Genomic DNA, 18,625 nt, shown 5'->3' with positions numbered 1-18,625 from the left:
CCTAGGTTTAGTTGTCAGATAAAATTTACTATAAAAAGGAATGCAGCTGTATCCCAATTCAGACATCAAATAGATGATTTATCTCTGCTGATGTATCCACCGTCGTCGTCCTTTGAAGATCTCCACCGCCCACCGCCTCCTCCCAAACCTCCGCCGCCACCATTTTTGTCTATCTTAAAGAAATGCATGATGGTCTACAGGTAGTTTTCTTTTTTTCATCTCTCATCTCTTGATTAATTTGTTTGCTGCTAATTAAATCAAATCGTATTTGTTTGATTTTCAATTCCATATATATATATATATATATATATATATATATATATATATATATATATATATATATATATATATATATATATATATATATATAAATATGCCAATGGATTTAAGATGTTTTATGATTTGCATGTTTGGTTCGTCGCATCGTTGATCTAAATTATTTGTTGTTATATACCGATCAAATTTAGGGTTTTCCAAAACTACTAAAATGATGATTTTCATGTTTTTATGCATATGTACTTAGATTTTAAGATCTCAGTAACTAAATTTTGGAAGTGCTTTCGGATTTGTATTTACGGAATGTGAATTATATATCGTATCGAATGATCAAGTGCTATAGTTTTGTAAGATAGACGTGTAATGTGCCCTTTTAGGAAATTATGAAACCCTAAAAAAAATCTATTTTTGATTTTGATGCATCTTTTTGGGAGCCGATATGAGATCATTATTGGGATGGAAAAAATGAAAGAACAAGAATTTATTTTTAAGCCCGGGATCTCGTTTGAACATACTTATTTGGATTTTCCGGTGAATGCATGTAAACAAGGAACATTTTTTTATCATTAAATGTAAATAGATTTTTGTCGTTTTATCGCACTTACAACCACAAATTTGTAACTATGCATCTACATTTTATTTTTTAAATTTACCGATTTCCTCGTCTTTGATTACCTGAACGTTTTCTTATGAATGAAATTTACAAATCTCACTCTTTGTTTCTTTTTTTGGACAGACATACGGTATGGCGACAAAGTTCATAAAGTCTCTCTTCTATTTAATTTATTCTTGACCAACCGATGAAGTTTTGGTAAAGGAGAGTCTCGAGCAATATTCTTGTCAGCGGCACAACAATGCATGGCAATACCAATTTCCATGAGGCACAATGGCAAGGGGCAGACTCAACCAGTATGAGTGATACTCTGCATCGTAAATGAGAATCCTCTTATCTTTCCTTTCCTGGTCAATACCACAAAATTTATGCACACTTTTGAGAACAAAAACATATTCGAGATCCTTAGCTTATTTGAATCAGCATGTTAGGAATAATGCCAAAAATCTGAAAGAGGTACACATTTTCTATCTATCTATCTCTTGAATCTATGCATATCTGACTTTTTTGAACCTAGTGTGGTTAATCTTGCTTTACTCACATAACCTTTGTTTGGTTTTTTTTTTTTTTTTTAAATTGTTTAGGTTGATTGTCTACCGCATAAGTTATAAGATCACTACCATTTAGAGTCATCGTATGCGAATTCTTAATAATGATATTGTTGGTGTAGCAATTCCCAAAGCACCATGGAATAAGAAGGTTCTACTTTGCAACAAAAGCGATGCAGAGTATCACACATATTGTTTGCGTCCGCCCGTTGCCAGTGTGAGTCAAGGAAGTTGGTTTTGCCCTTGTTGTGCCGCTGACAAGAATATTGATCGAGATTCTCCTTCTACGAAAACATCGATTGGTCAAGAACAAAATAAACTGAAGAGAGATTTCATAAACTTTTGCATTTTGTTTATATGGATTTTGCAAGCATATAATGGACCAATCATGTTGATGTTAACTTACATGTATGTAGTTCATTAAAGTTGATGTTAACAAATTACATCTATCAGTCCAACTGCGGTGTAAACGAGCCGAGCTTGGCTGTTTTGGCGAGCTCTAGCTCGAGCTCGCATCCATGTTGACGAGCTCGAGCTCAAGCTCTTCGAGTATTGTTTTTCAGAGCTCGAGCTCGAGCTTGAACCTGAGCCATTTTGTATATTTTGTTATTTTTATTAATATTATTAGAAATTATAATAAAAAAAAATAACATGTAAATTTTTTTTTAATTATTTATATGAATATATTATTTATTTTATATTAATTATATTTTAAAAAAAGTAAAATAAAATAAAATAAAAAAACTCGCAAACTGGCTCGCGAGCTCACGAACAACTAAAAATAAGTTCGGGCTCGACTCGTCAGAAAACTGGAGCTCAAAAAATTCGAGTTCGAGTTCGAGCTTTAATTTTGTCGAGCCAGTTCATGAGCGGGCTCGAGTCATTTACACCCCTAAGTATATCTAATCATCTCTCAAACAACTAGAGTGCTGATCTTGAGCCCCTCTTGCAATCAATAAAGACATCCTCTAATGTAGTGTCCGAATAGTGAATATAATCTACTCTTTGCATTCTCAACTGCTTCAAAAACATCTGCTATTCTTATCTCGTTTTTTGGCAACTTGAATTTGTAGAATTTGGTGAGAGTTATGTACCAAGTTTTCTACTTCTTCCTCGTGAGTCGTCGGTGATGTTGTCATCGTGTATACATACGATCCCCCGTAACCAGCCTTTATAAGTCAGATATGATAACTCCTGAAACAAAGTAGAAATAACTTACAGTCAAAGTATAAATAACTTCTGATGATTAGTATATATGTATATTGCTTTACTCACAAATAGCCCTTGTTATCGTTTTTTTTTTAAATTAATATTTAGGATGTTCTACATAAATTTTCTACATAATGAGGTAGTCTATGCTAGATAGAGGGGCTCCATCCAAGAAATTTCATTTAGCTAATTCCAAGGATGAAGTTTCCTATTTCCGCCAAATTTCCTATATAGACCATTGTGGCATAGGTAACAGGGCATCAAACATTTTTTTGGGGGGGCGATTTTTTATATAATTGATAATTCCAATTTCAATCCAAAAAATTTAGAAAATCGGAACTGAAATCAGATTTTTTTTTTTATATATAATTCCAATTGCAATTCGAAAATCGAAATTTCGGAAATCAGAATGACAGAAGCAAAATTATTTCTAACCTCATAATATTTTGGGCAAATTACGGTCACCCCCTATGGTAAAACAATACATAGTTGACGTGGTGGCTGTAATTATGCAAACAAGAAGGGTTTTTTTTTCTAATTTGACCTTACCTCACGAGTGGCTGTAATTTGCCCTAATAGCTTTAAGCAATAAATGAAATATCAAACAAATGGTTAAATAAAAGGGGCTATTTGATATAAGCCCGAGTACTTCTTTTAATAGGAAGAGGTTCAAACTATTTTGCACCATTTGAGAAAAGCTCACTCGATTTAAGATGTTTTATGATTTGCATGTTTAGTTCGTGGCGTCGTCGATCTAAATTATTTGTTGTTATTTACCGATCAAACTTAGGGTTTTCTGAAACTATTAAAATGATGATTTTCGTGTTTTTATGCGTATGTACTTAGATTTTAAGATCTTAGTAACCGAATTTGGTAAGTACTTTCGGATTTGTATTTACTGAATGTGAATTATATATCATATCTAACGATCAAGTGCTATAGTTTTTTATGATAGATGTGTAATGTGTGTTTTTAGGAACTTATGAAACCCTAAAAAAAATTGATTTGATGCATCTCTTCGGGAGCCGATATGAGATCATTATTGGGAAGGAAAGAATTAAAGAATAAGAATTTATTTTTAAGCCCGGGATCTTGTTTGAATATACTTATTTGGATTTTCCGGTGAATGCATGTAAACACCGAACATTTATATTTATCATTATCATTAAATGTAGATAGATTTTTGTCGTTTTATCGCACTTACAATCACAAATTTGTAACTATCCACATACATGTTTTTTTTTTTTTAATTCGATTTCCTTGTCTTTAATTACTTGAACGCTTTCTTATGAATGAAGTTTACGAAATCTCAGTCTTTGTTTCTTTTTTGGACAGACATACAGTATTGCGACAAAGTTAATAAAGTCTCTCTTCTATTTAATTTATTCTTGACCAACCGATGAAGTTTTGGTAGAGGAGAGTCTCGAGCAATATTCTTGACAGCGGCACAACAATGGCAATACCAACTTCCATGTGGCACAGTGGCATGGGGCAGACTCAAGCACTATGAGTGATACTCTGCATCCTACACTCGGCGTAAAGGATTACCCTCTTATTTAACAACTCTGCACACATTTCAGAACATAAACATATTCGAGATTCTTCTTTGAATCCGCATGTTTTGGAATAATTTCACATGTTTGAATCCTTACATTTGAAAGAGGTACATATTTTTTATGTATCTATCACTTGAATATGTGCATATCTGAGTTTTTTTAACCTAGTAAGGTTATTCTTGCTTTCACATAACCCTTATTTGTTTGTTTGTTTTTTTTTTTTTTTTTTTAATTATTTAGGTAGCTTGTCCACAGATTGTTGATGCTGCAATTCCCAAAGCACGGTGGGATGAAGGGTTACGTTGATGGACAAAATAATAAGGTTTGTACTTTGCGACAAAAGTGATGCAGAGTATCACACATACTGGTTGTGTCCGCCGCCCGTTGCCAGTGTACCTCAAGGAAGTTGGCTTTGCCTTTGTTGTGCCGCTGACAAGAATATTGCTCGAGATTCTCCTTCTACCAAAACACTGGTTGGTCAAAAGCAAATTGAAGAAACGGAAGAGAGATTTCATCTCTTACATGTATGTAGTTCACTAAAGGTGGACATGTCTACATGTACATAATGTTTGATAATTTCAAGTATGATTGATTAATTGAATTATTTGTATTTCTTTTATTTTAATTAGTTCAATATTATTTTAACTCGGCTCATAATTATGGGGGAAAAAAAAGAGGTTTTATCATCATATATAAAAATAAAAAATAATAATAATAATAATACTAATAATAATAATAATAAAAAAATGTGTATTATGAATTTATGATACCTTCTTTATACGTGTGGTTCAGCGTTACTTTGTTTATATGTATCTAATAAGTGAAGTACGTACTACGTACAATATCATATCAGGGTTTTGGTTTTTTATTTTCATCTCATTTTTATACTCGAATTTCTTGAAAAACACTTAATCTTAAGAAAAAATCCATTTCCAGTTGTTCTAATTATTTTCCGACTCTTGTTGTCGTAGAATCGAACGATGAGAACACGATAAAATTGCCATAGATTGTCTGATAATAATCTAGTTTGGCATACGTTATTATTCACGTAACTCATAAATTTACTGATATAGAAAAATATTCCTCTTACAATTTTAGCTATGAGTTTGTCTGCATATCAACATCGTTACTTAAAAAATGTACGCATTCATGTTAAAGTATGAGCAAACTATAAATTATATATATTTGTAAAATACGAAAGTTTCACGTATTTAAACACATGTACAATCTTATCTTTCAAAAATCTTACGTGTAATTTCATTGATATAACTTAGATGTAGAAAAGTTGCCCAATTAATTTTGGGGACGCACAAACATTTCTCTAACTCGTCTGCAACTACAACTAAATTTTGATGCAAATCTTACATTCAAAACATCATAATTTTTTTTTGCCTTTGTTTCTTTACGATAAATCTTGTCTTCTAACACGTAAAGTAACAGTGTCTTCGGTATAGGGATGTTTGTAGAAGTTTCACTTTTTGATTATCTTATTTTAGCTAAATGAATAACAACCCTATATATCCAACAAAATTCAGCACAAAAGAAAAGGAAAAAAAAAAAAAGGAAAATTGAATTAAATAGAAATGACGAATATAGGAACCCTATCCAACAAAATTCAGCACAAAAGAAAAGGAAAAAAAAAGGAAAATTGAATTAAATAGAAATGACGAATATATATAGGACATTTGTTGCATCTCTCATTTAAGTACTATTTATAGAATAAAATGAGTGGACGAAGTAAATTCATCTAACACAAAGATCCGAGCCCAATGGGCTTATTGTATTCAGGTGGCTACCCTAACTGAAACCCTAGATATTATATCCGCCTCACTTTCCTAGGTTTAGTTGTCAGATAAATTTACTATAAAAAGGAGTGCAGCCGTGTCCGAATTCAAACATCAAATGAATGATTTGTCTCTGCTGATGTATCCATCTTCGTCCTTTGAAGATCCTCGCCGCCCACCGCCTCCTCCCGAACCTCCGCCGCCACCATTTTCGTCTATCTTCAAGAAATGGAAGATGGTCTACAGGTAGTTTTCTTTTTTCATCTCTCATCTCTTTGATTTGTTTGTTTGCTGCTAAATCAAATCTAATTTGTTTGATTTTTAATTCCATATATAAATGCCAATGGATTTAAGATGTTTTATGATTTGCATGTTTGGTTCGTCGCGTTGTCGATCTAAATTATTTATTGCTATTTACCGATGAAAGTTAGGGTTTTCTGAAACTATTAAAATGATGATTTTCGTGTTTTTACGCGTACTTAGATTTTCATATCTTAATAACTGAATTTGATAAGTACTTTCGGATTTGTATTTACTGAATGTGAATTAAATATCATATCTAACGATCAAGTGACTGTGCCCTTTAAGGAACTTATGAAACCCTAAAAGATTTTTTTCCAAATAAAGAATGTTTATTTGGATTTTCCAGTGAATGCATATAAACATCGAACATGTTTTTTTATCATTAAATGAAGATAGATTTGTCGTTTTATCGCACTACATTTTTTTTCTAAATTTACTGATTTTCTTGTCTTTAATTACGTGAACGTTTTCTTACGAATAAAGTTTACAAAATCTCACTCTTTGTTTCTTTTTTGGACAGACATATGGTATCGCAACAAAGTTTATAAAGTCTCTCTTCAATTTAATTTATTCTGACCAACCGATGAAGTTTTGGTAGAGGAGAGTGTCGAGCAATATTCTTGCCAGCGGCACAACAATGACAATACCAACTTCCATGTGGCACAGTGGCAAGGGGCAGACTCAAGCAGTATAAGTGATACTCTGCATCATCGTACACTCTACGTAAGCGAGAACCCTCTTATTTTTCCTTTCCTGGTCAATACCACAAAATCTATGCACACTTTTGAGAACAAAAACATATTCGAGATCCTTCTTTGAATCCGCATGTTTTGGATAATGCCACACATTTGAATCCTTACATTTGAAAGAGGTACGGATTTTCTATGTATCTATCACTTGAATCCAAGGGCGAGTCCACCCAAGGGCTAGGGTGGACTCAAGCCCCCCCTCACTTCCAATTTTTTTTCCATTATATATATATATATATATATATATATATATATATATATATATATATATATATATATATATATATATATATATATATATATATATATATATATATATATATATATATATATATATATCCTATTTTTTTTTTTTTTTTGTCTATTCAATTATATTATTTAAGCCCACTTAATTTTATTCCACTTACTCAAAGCCCCCATGTCTGACTTGCTCTCATCTTCTATTTCTCAACTTCGTTACGTTTCTTGAAAAAGAAAAAAAAAACTTTGTTCTCTCCCACAGGTACACTAATAGCGGTTAAATTGCCACCCATCAACGATCGTTTAGCATTTGACAACTTCTCTCTCATCTTAATTTTCAGATTGGATATCAATTAAAAGTCGATTGTCTCAATTTGATAATCGACTTGATATTCATGTTTCTTAAATTTTCATAGCAATTTAGCTTTCGCGATTCATTTTGGTATTATTTTCTGAAAGTGAAGGAAAAAAAATTTGTATCAAATTTTCATCTCAAATTTCTTTGGTAGCAAATTTTTTTTCGGGGGTGCTGCCCCCGAACCCCGTGTGTTTAAGCCCCCCTCACCAAACTTTCTGGCCTCGCCACTGCTTGAATCAGTGCATATCGGTGTTTTTTGAACCTCGTATGGTTACTCTTGCTTTACTCACAAAGCCCTTTTTTATTTATTATTATCTAGGTTGATTGTCTACAGCAGAAATTCTAAAATCACTACCATGGTATTCTAAGAAGGATATTAATGATGCTGCAATTCCCAAAGCACCATGGAATAAGAAGGTTCTACCTTGCGACAAAAGTGATGCAGTGTATCACACATACTGTTTGCGTCCGCCCGTTGCCAGTGTGCGTCAAGGAAGTTGGTTTTGCCCTTGTTGTGCCGCTGACAAGAAAATTGATCGAGACTCTCCTACGAAAACATCGATCGGTCAAGAGCAAAATAAACTGAAGAGAGATTTCATAAACTTTTGTATTAACTATTTTCTAGGAATTGTGCGAGCTGATAATTAATGGATCCTTCACTAAATGTCCGGATCTTACAGAGTGGTACATCTCGCTTTCAGATTTGTACCACCTAAAGTTACGGCACCATTCGTTGCCCTCGCCTTATTTCAGGCACCAATATACTGTCATCCATCATTTAGAAGTTATGGCAAACAGATTTTCATCATCTTTTTAATGCTTCTTTTGAATATGAAAACTTTTAATGAAGCATGTTTTAATACATTAGGGTTACAGTGATTATTGATTGCAAGTCAAATGTTGGCAAACGGAAAAACAAACGAATAGACAAAAAGGCACGAGGCAAATTTCACATTATAAACTCTTGATACAAACTTTCAAACCCAGTGCATAATATTACAATAGAATATTCCAATATTCCATTGAGATGCTTCCAAAACTATCAAGCATGAGTTTAACTAATCATACATCGGCTCCATATCGTGTTATCACGAGAGAGTAGTGTCTGCTTGAGCCCCTCTTGCAACCTTAATAAAGACATCCTCTAATGTCGTGTCTGCCAAACCCCACGCCTGAACGGTGAATCTACTCTTTGCATTCCCGACTGCTTCGAAAACATCTGCTATTCTTATCTCGTCTTTTGGCAACTCGAACTTTTGTGTACCTGAAATTTGGTATACCTTTGTTGCATTTGGTGAGAGTTGGTTTACCAAGTTCTCTACTTCTTCCTCGTGAGTCGGTGATGTTGTCATCGTGAATACATACGATCCTCCGTATCTAGCCTTGAGCTGTCATTTTGGATGGAAAATAGACGGTTGAGACGGAATACAAAATAGTTCGGACTATAGAATCGTAAATAAATAAGTTATATGATAAGGCAACAAAAACTGAAAGATGGTAAGAAATACGAGTTTCGATATATACAACGTAAAGATGACAACTCGTGAAATACAAAACGTGCATTGACGACCAACATTTTGGCATTACCTCTTTAGGGTTTCCGACACATTGCAAGCTTCCATCAACAAAAATTCCAAGACGGTCACATAAATGTTCTGCCTCTTCCATTGAATGCGCTGAATTATCAAATAAGATGCTCTGAAATTACTAACATAGTAATTTCTTAACTACAATGCAGTTAAATCTAAAGGTTTCCACGTGTCAAGAAGCGAAAGAGAGACAAAAACGTTACTGGTGAGAATTATAGCTCTATTTTGCTTAGCACGTTTCACAACGTCCCACAACATGTTTCTTGAAGCAGGATCTAATCCAGTACTCGGCTCATCCATATACACCACCTTCGAATAGCCAATTTTCGAGTAGAATAAGGTAACAACTTTAACGAAACTAATAACTTATTGTCGAACTAAACACGAGTCGAAACTAAATATTAAGGATATGGATGTACGTACTTTTGGATCTCCGATAAGTGAAATGGCGACACTAAGTCTTCTTTTCATGCCTCCACTATATTTCCTCGATTGTTTGTCTGCCACCCCGCCGTGAAATAAGTTCACACTCTTAAGAGATTCTTCCACTGCCTGTTTCACAATATAAAAATGTAGATGAAGTTACGACGCTAAAAAATATGCCAAATTGAATGGCCAATTCAATGCAACTCGTGCAATTGTGGCGCATTTAGCAAGACATCAAAACGTAACAATATACTGCACAATAAATTTGTATTATGCCTAGTTTGGTTGGCAGCAAGATTATCTATGTTAATCAAATAAATGAGCTTTATTTGATATTTAATTAGTCCTATAACTTTTCGGGCCAACACAAAAGTTTTTTGGAAAGATGAGCCTTTATCTAGTTTTATCAGGAAAATGTGCATAGTCCAAGTATACAATTGATCTCGAATAAAATTGCATAATAATATCTTGGCTAATCCTATCTAAGTAACTAAATGAGACTTTGTATGATAATCTCGTACAATTTAATTAGTGTACTCTCGATTCTATACAGTCTTACATGTGTTAGGGCAGCACCATTGAGATTTTTAAGCCGTCCATAGAAAAATAGGTGCTCTCTTCCCGTTAATGTATCCCACAGCAAGCTGCACACAGTATTGAAAAATATCAAAATTTACATGAATGGACTCATAAAATCATGAATTTAAAACTCCAAATCGGTTATGTTTTCGTAATGCATACTCATGCTGGGGACATACACCCATGCTGGTGTATATTTTATCCATATCAGTCCGTATATCTAATCCTTGAACATATGCAGTTCCCGAGCTCGGCTTTATGAGCCCAATCATCTAACAAAACAAAAATATGGATAATCAAAACGAACTAGAGCGGATAATGTGAAAAATGTTTTCCAATTAAAAGAACCAAGCCCGTGAACTAACCATGTTGATGAATGAAGTTTTGCCAGCACCATTAGGACCAAGCATGCCGAAACATTCTCCCTCCGGCAAAGCAAGTGAGAGCTCTCTTACTGCACATTTCTCGGGGTTTCCGTCCGTGCCTGGATATATCTTTTTGAGATTATTGCATATGATTGAATGACTTGTACTTGATTCAAGTAGTAACTGCTCCACCTTCTCCCTCTAAATCAAATACGAAAAAGTGAAAGTGAGATAATACGGGGAGGTATACAAATAACAGATTAGAGAAAGTGAGCACAAAAATCATAACATTGTTTTATTTTCCATATTGAAAATGCACTCCGATATATCTAGCGACTAGCTGAGGCTTCTCCAATAAATCCAATAAATCAACCTCAGAAGAATCATCAGTAGTTGTAATAAACAATAGGTTACCTCTTGGTCAACATCAAACTTCTCCATCTGAACAAAAAGTTTAGAACCAAGCCTTCGCGGGCTAGGTTTGCGGAAAGATGATGAGAGGTTCTTTTGTTGCTTCCGCAAGAAAAACAGAGGACTTTTTCCAGATGACACAACTTGATCCGCGTAATATGCAACACAAAGAACAACTAACCATTCAATTGCAATGATAACCAATACCTCTCTCATGCCGTTATTGCTATCGTTTAAATCTTTCCATCGCATTCCATCACTTCCCATAAAATTTCCGGTAAAGGCGTACTGTGAGAACTCGTATAACCCACGATAAAGGGAAAACCCTGGAAATAACTCCATAGCAATTATACCTGCTTCTGCATTGATGAGATAAAATTACACAGAAAAAAGGTTAGCAATTAATGCATGCTACGGCCATGGAATCTGATTTTGTGTTAGTTAACTAAACGATGTCAATTATATGGTTTTACGTACTTGGGAAAGACGAATCTTGGAGAAAGAACTGAAAAAGGAAGCCACCCAAAAGCCCAGTTCCAAATACCATCATATACCCTACGACTGAGAATTTTACGCTTTTAGACGAAATGTCAATACAAAATTATAAAAGAAACTAGATAAAGTGTTACGCTGAGGACACACCTGTAGCAGTCTTCACCGACGAAAACCAATCAGCAACGAGAAAAGCCAAACAGATTTGCAAATTTATATAGAGGAAGTAAAACACAAAATGGATGCTGTAATCATTTAGTCTGAAGAAGTTTAACCCTGAAAACCAAATATATCAGTGATGAAGCAACTAGTACGGAACTGGAAAAACGATTATATAATTATGATCAATTCATTAGACGTAAAAGTTTACCGATGGCTGAGCCAAATACCACAAAGCATAGCATGTAGACTGAAGATATTGCTAGAAAATAAGCGTAAGATATCATCCAATAAGGTCCATCTCCGAGCCCGTGCATTTTCATCATAACCCTTAGTTTGTGCTCTTTCTCGTAAACCAAAGATATTAGAACAACCTGCAAGAAAAGAATTAAGGACTGTTATTGGAAGGCCTACAAAAATATCAAGGAAAATAAGAAAAACGACACTACCACTAACGACACTTACAGGAAACAGCTGGACAATAACCCATGTAAAGAAGAGTGGCCCAAGGAGAGAAGAGAAATCCAGCCTAAGATTCGTTTCGGGCTTTGGCATTTCTTTCACAAACTCGAAAAGCATTTTCGCAGATGGTCCAAGCAGAAATTGGAGATAGGCATTTGAAGCCTGTACATGAATGCACTAAATTATACACTAAAGCCCCGTTTGGTTGCCAAGATAAACCATGATTAACTAAATAGTTGGACTTAATTTGATGTTTGGTATCCTCAATAAATTGCCGGTTCGACCCGCCAAGATTATGTAATCATCGCTTATCTTGCCTTATCTTGCCTTTTATGGTACTTTTTTTTGTTGGACGTCCGTAGGTTCAATAAAATAATTAGGTTTCATTAGATTATTTAATCTTATCTTGGCAACCAAACGAGGCCTAAAAATTAATACAGCTTACTAAGAGATAGTTAATGATATATACTATAGAGTGAGAAATATGAGTGCGATAAGTGAAGGTCAGGATTTGGGTACCAAATTTATTGAACGAGGCACACGTATCAAGGCAGGAGGTTGATCCCCCGTGTCGTTCTTATACGTAGAATTATACCATATCGTAACATTGAATAGATTCTCATTTGAATTCGCAAAATCATAAGCTGCAAAACAAAGGGAACAATGAATCAAGCCGTTCACATAAAACTGGCAACTTTTTTTCTCGTAAACCAAAGATGTTAGTCCCAAACCTGCTAAAATCTCATTAATCTTTCTTCCCGAATTCCCATTACGGTAACCCTTGTATATCTCATCATTGATCTCGGCAGAACTATTGCGCCACAATTGTAAGCCTTGAGTGCAACGTACATCTGCATTTTATAAGAAGATCCAAGAGAAGTTGAAGGAACTTATTTCTTGCACCTCTATTATGCAAATTTGATTTTAAAATTTCAAACTGAAGGTCGTAAAAAGTAACTACACTACCAAATGTAACGACATTATGGAAAGAAGAATAATTTCAAAAAAACTAACTACCTTTTTGCAATGTAGCAGAACCTAACTGGATAGCAACAGAAAATTGAGAATCTGATGAGCATTGAGGTTGAAGAAGATCAATTGGAGCATTTGAAAGAAAAGCAGCATCAATAAAATTAGTATACCGAGACGTTGTTCCCGAACCCTGAAAATTTGTGAAATACATACCTAAATCATCACCATAAAGTAAACTACTAAAACCATACATAGTTTAAGCTACGAAATGTGTAGCATCATCACTATAAAAATATATAAAAATATATTAAGAAATAAAAAAATTGCCACTAACCAAGGCATTATCTGCTAAGCTTTGCAGAATATCCGAGGAATTTACATTTAATGGCCTCGAGAACATGTTTCCAGCCACAGCTATGAAGTCAAACGAGAAGCATTAGTTAAGCATTAAACTCTCCATAAACACTAGATATTGAATATGTTATAGCATAACTAATAGGACATACATTGACCAAATGTTTGATTATTTCCAGTAATAAGCATAGTTACAGGACAGGAACCCGTTTTCTTGCATCTATCTCCAGTTCTAACAGCACGAAATTGCTGAGCTGGCACTTGTAATAACAGAGGCCATTCTGTAGGATGAGGAATGGGACAAAAGAATACTTGGTCCAAACTTGAGTATTCGATCCCACACGTTTTTTCACATTGGCCCTTTCCTGTATCAACACAAATGCAGCCACACCTTAACGAGGGCTTATTTAATTGACTATTCACCGTTTTTTGGATGAGAACAAGCAACAAACAGATGAAAAGTGGGAATAGAATGAGTCGGATATTCATCTCCATGTTGCGTTTCTGCATCGAAAGAATATGAAACCGATGTTAAAACAAAATTCTGGTCGAATAAAAGCAAGTTAAATTTATAAACTTTAGATGATTGAGAGAGAGCACTTGGGGCTATGTTTTTTGCTGGTTCAAAAATTGACAGCATATTAGAAGCAAAGACAGTTGCAGGAATGAAAAATAAAATTTTTTGTGGGTCTACAACAAATTATTGGTGTGTTTTGCATCAAACAGCACAATTCAAAACCTAAAACCCAACAGAAATTACATAATTCTTCGATCAGAAAAAAGGCAACTGCATTCCCACTACAATACATCAAAATGTAAATATTGAATGCCCATCAAGTACTAAATTAAGACTATAACAAAGCTTGAATGGAAAAATTTGAATAATTTGAATTATAATCAATACCCATCAAACAAACCAGCAAAAAAATAAACAAAATCCGAAAATTAGTTTGAGGCAGAGAGAAATGAATAATCTACTCGCCTGAAAAAATCGGAATGTTCCTCACCGAAGCGTGGCCGGAGTACAGAAAATCGACGGCGAATTTGATGAATCCGCCATGGCGCCACCATGTATTGTACGGATTTTGCCCTTGGTTCCATTTTAGAAGATTACTTTGGTTTCTATTTCTTTTTGTTTTCTTTTTATACAATTTTCCATTTAACTTGGAATTACTTTGCTGCCCTTTCATTGTTAGAGCATCTCCAACCATGTGTTGTTTGGGCTTTGGAGTGCTAAATGCTATAATTTTACAATTTTACCATTTATGAACTAAAAATCATGCTCCAACGGGAGAGCTATAATTTTGCTCACCACTTAAAATCTTAGATGGAGCTGGTATATATACTTGCTACTATTCACGCATGGTATATGATAAAATATTAAAATATTACATGACCCCACCATCCCACAGTAATAATTGAAGTCAAATAAATAAGTTATGGATCTATCGTGATAGTGAAAACCAAAATAAATACAGTGTATTTTGTATTTGTTATTTACATCAGATTTTATTTTTATTTTTATTTTTATATGGTTATTTAAACTTGAATTTTTTTATATTTATTATAAATTTGATTAAAACTATTTGTAGAATACATTTTTTTTAGGGCAAAATACACTTTACCCCCTTGTACTATGTCCTATGTAACACTTACCTCCATGTACTATGAAAAATACACTTACCCCCTATTTTAATGGTCAACCTATTTGACTCTTAACGGTGTTAGTAGTAAAATAAATTTAATATATTTTTATTCTTACTAAACGACACATTTTCTTTACTTCAAAAAAATTACATGTACTACGAAAATATTAAATAAATATTTAAGATAGCAATTCTTTTTTAAAATTCGGATTAAATATAATTTACTTGTTAAATATTTATTTAAAAAAAATAATATTTAAATAGTATAATTTTTCATGTATTATTTTATACAACCAAGTAGCAAGTATATTTTTTCATATTCTGAGTTAAATTATTTAACTCGTTAAACATTGTGTACATTGAATTTTAACATTTATTTGTAACATTAAATTTCGTATAGTTAATCCTAAATGTAAAAGGCTTAAATGAAATTTGATGTTACAAATAAATAAAATAAATTATTAGCATATATCGTTAAAAAAACACTACCGTAGAATTACAATTTTTAATATAAATATCTAATGATTAAATATTTTAATCCTATATGTAAAATTTTATACATGTTAAATACTTATTTAATATAATTATCCACAATGAAAAAATATTTTTTTAATAAAAATTAGGTGTCCTTTCTTATGAATTATTAAAAAATATATTGAATTGAAAAAGTAATAATATTTTTCTTTTTAAATTTAAAAAATATTATTATCTTAAATATTTATTTAATTTATTCATAGTACATATATTATGTTTTTAAATAAAAAATTTGTTATTTAGTAAGAATTATTAAAAATATATTAAATTTATTTTACTACTAACACCGTTAAGAGTCAAATAGGTTGACCATTAAAATAGGGGGGTAAGTGTATTTTCCATAGTTCAAGGGGGTAAGTGTTACATAAGGTATAGTACAAGGGGGTAAAGTGTATTTTGCCCTTTTTTTTACAATATTATATATATATATATATATATATATATATATATATATATATATATATATATAGGTTTAATTATTTATTGAAGTTTATTTTAATTGTTTATTTTCTATTGACATTGTACATATCTATAAGAAAAAAAAAATTACACATAATTATTATAATAGAATAGTTGAAAATTAATAAAATATAATAAAATGCTAAAATATAAATGATATGGTTGGAGAAGATAGTAAAAATTGAGTTGCTATTACACTGTTGATGGGCTATAATAGATATAGCATTCATGTTTTTAACTCTCCATTTATAAATATGCAATTGTAATTCTTTTTTTTAATGTTAAAATAATATATAAAAGAAGTAAAAACTCAAAAGTCAAAACACAACTTTATAAACATCTCCATACTATTTCTATTATATAATCATTATTTCATATTGCTCATTATATATTTACTTATTGTACAAGTTTAATTAAAAAAAAAAAAAAAAAAAAACTCTTAATTTAAGTTAATATTTTTACTAACATAAGTTTTCCCAAAAATTTGGAATATCTTTTGAAAAAACTTTAAAAAATATCTTAATATTGTAAACATAAAAAAATAAAAAATAAACAATAAATTGATGGCCGATAATACCAACCAACGACCCATTTTTTACCCGAAAAAAGTCGGTTGTCAACTATTACCCGATCCATAATGATTAAGTTGGTAATGATTTTCAATTTTCAGCAAAATCGGGTGGTCGAGTTGAGTAGATAATTGGTCGATAATTGTCCAACCCGACCCATGCCCGACCCTAGTGAACCCTCAGAGTAGAGGTGAGGACATTATAGTAATGCACAACTTCAATGCATTTAAATATATTAAACTGTAAAAAGTACCTTTGTGTGTAAGCTCAAACTAGCAGAAACCTCCCGTGATAAATAAATTAGCAAAAATTCCTCTGTGAAAATTAGTCAAATGCAATCCTCGCCTGACCGGCTCACTCGCCATTTATGTGGCTGTTATTGTCATTTTTTATGTGAAATAACACAATTGTCCCTATGAGACGATTCTCTCTACTCTCTTCTCTCTCCTCTCTCTTCATTTTATTCACATGAAACACGTGAAAATCAATCGGGCAAAAAACTGCAAATTGATACTACTCCGAATTCTTGCCGCTTCTCTTGTTCGATTGAGAAGGAAAATTCCTAAATTCCGGTTTTATGATTTGAAATTGCGAGAAGAGATCTTTGCGTAATCCAATCAAAGAAGAACAGGACCAAGAAATCCTATTTGGAGTGGTGATTAATGTGAGTAAAGTGGTGAGAATCTAACGAATTGAAGCAAAAAACATGAAGTTGAAGAGAAATGAAGCAAAACGCGATGCTGCCATTTTTGGTGTGTGCGTGTGTTTGCGGGTGTTTCTTTTATGATTCGGCGGTGATAGGGTTGAGGTTCGTATTGGTGATGGTAGTTGGCTGGATAGTGGCCGGAGTTTTGGGTTGCAACGGATGGCGGAGGTGGAGTCATGGTGGTGGAATTGGTGTTGCTGGCAGTTGGCGGTACGTGGTTGCTGGTGGTGGTGTGTGTGGTAGGTTGGGGAAATTGTCACCTACTGAAATCACAATGGGTCAATTTTTTGTTAGGTATTGTACATATTTTATTAATTTTAAATGCCAAAGAAAATATTTATATTTTTTTTTTTTATTATGAAGCACTCAATATTTTTTTAATTAATTCGGACCGACGGAGGAGTCAGTCCTCATGTTATACTGTTGTTCCATGCGTGTAGACTTATGTTTATCCTGTGTGGAGGCGGTACACAATAGTAGGCCAAGGGTCCGAAGAGTTATTAATACTTAATGTCTCCAACCAAACGAGGTCTGGAAGTACTAATAGAAGCATAAAGTTTGGAGAAAAGAAAAAAATAAATGTTGTTTGAAGAAAATTAGAAATTAAACCAAACATTTCATCAAACAAAATAAGAAAAGATTCCAGAAGTTGATGCAGAAAGAACTAAACTCACCTGAAAAATCAGATTCTTCCTCACAAAAGCATTTGCCTGAGTCCAAAAACTCGACGGCCCGTTTGATGGATCCGCCGCCATGTTTGATTGTTTTGTTTTTCTCCGAAATTATTCCAACTTCGTATTTTTAATTCTTGTTGGTTCAGTTTAGAGGATTTGTGTTTCTATTAAATATACACAGGCTGTAGAGGATGATTCTTCCTCTAATTAACAATAAAATTAGATATGATCAAATTAGAAGGATGACAAAACTAAAGTACAGTACGTGTCATTCTCTGAGCATATAGAAAATTTCATTAACAGAAAATATCAGCTAGCAAAGTCTATAGAGATGACTCTTTGTACAACATTTCAATTAATGAGAACTAATGGTTTCGTATCTCTCTCACAGTCTATTCTGATGATACTAGAGATAAATCACCTTAGAGTGTTGAAACAGGATGAGCTGGAAGAGCATAGTGGATCACTGGCTCACGAGCTTGATGACCTTGAGATACATGCGATCATATAACACGTGAACTAAGCCGGGGATTGATCCGGCGGAAACCCCTCCGACGCTCAAGTCAGATGTGCGGATAGTAGAAATAGTTAA

At 33.2% G+C, this 18,625-nt stretch overlaps 1 protein-coding gene and 1 long non-coding RNA gene across 5 annotated transcripts; one reads left to right on the top strand and one right to left on the bottom strand.

Annotated features, from left to right (window-relative positions):
• Positions 1–6,095: 6,095 nt before the first annotated feature.
• On the top strand, positions 6,096–8,515 carry LOC148767868 (uncharacterized). The gene is made up of 3 exons (XR_016033639.1): positions 6,096–6,232; positions 6,810–7,012; positions 7,956–8,515. It is a non-coding gene; the product is annotated as an uncharacterized LOC148767868 (long non-coding RNA).
• A 45-nt stretch (positions 8,516–8,560) lies between these two features.
• Positions 8,561–18,242, bottom strand: LOC105959784 (ABC transporter A family member 7). 4 transcript variants are annotated; one of them, XM_012983937.2, is made up of 18 exons: positions 18,034–18,242; positions 13,598–13,949; positions 13,426–13,505; positions 13,137–13,281; positions 12,851–12,970; positions 12,639–12,763; positions 12,123–12,281; positions 11,869–12,031; positions 11,649–11,774; positions 11,484–11,567; positions 11,010–11,365; positions 10,596–10,796; positions 10,393–10,502; positions 10,211–10,295; positions 9,649–9,777; positions 9,429–9,534; positions 9,224–9,312; positions 8,561–9,024 (listed from the first exon to the last, which is right to left on the bottom strand). In XM_012983937.2, the coding sequence occupies exons 1-18, from the start codon at positions 18,112–18,114 to the stop codon at positions 8,725–8,727; spliced, it is 2,811 nt and encodes a 936-aa protein (XP_012839391.2). In that variant the 5' UTR covers positions 18,115–18,242; the 3' UTR covers positions 8,561–8,724. The 4 variants fall into 4 exon arrangements, with proteins under 4 accessions (XP_012839391.2, XP_088679663.1, XP_088679665.1 ...); XM_088823537.1 differs by lacking the exon at positions 18,034–18,242 and adding an exon at positions 14,453–14,682; XM_088823539.1 differs by lacking the exon at positions 18,034–18,242 and adding an exon at positions 14,428–14,566.
• Between the last annotated feature and the right edge of the window lie 383 nt (positions 18,243–18,625).

This window comes from Erythranthe guttata, chromosome 9 (genome assembly GCF_056151865.1).
Source record: "Erythranthe guttata isolate IM_541 chromosome 9, IM_541, whole genome shotgun sequence".
NCBI lineage: Eukaryota > Viridiplantae > Streptophyta > Magnoliopsida > Lamiales > Phrymaceae > Erythranthe > Erythranthe guttata.
This window is presented reverse-complemented; position numbering and strand designations above follow the sequence as displayed.

Coding starts and splice junctions, on each gene's coding strand:
- LOC105959784 (XM_088823537.1), bottom strand. CDS start 14,656: ATGGTTGGAGATGCTCTAACAATGAAAGGGCAGCAAAGTAATTCCAAG. Junction 12,032..12,122: donor TTATTGTCCAGCTGTTTCCT/GTAAGTGTCGTT, acceptor CTTTTCTTGCAG/GTTGTTCTAATATCTTTGGT. Junction 10,503..10,595: donor AAACTTCATTCATCAACATG/GTTAGTTCACGG, acceptor TTGTTTTGTTAG/ATGATTGGGCTCATAAAGCC.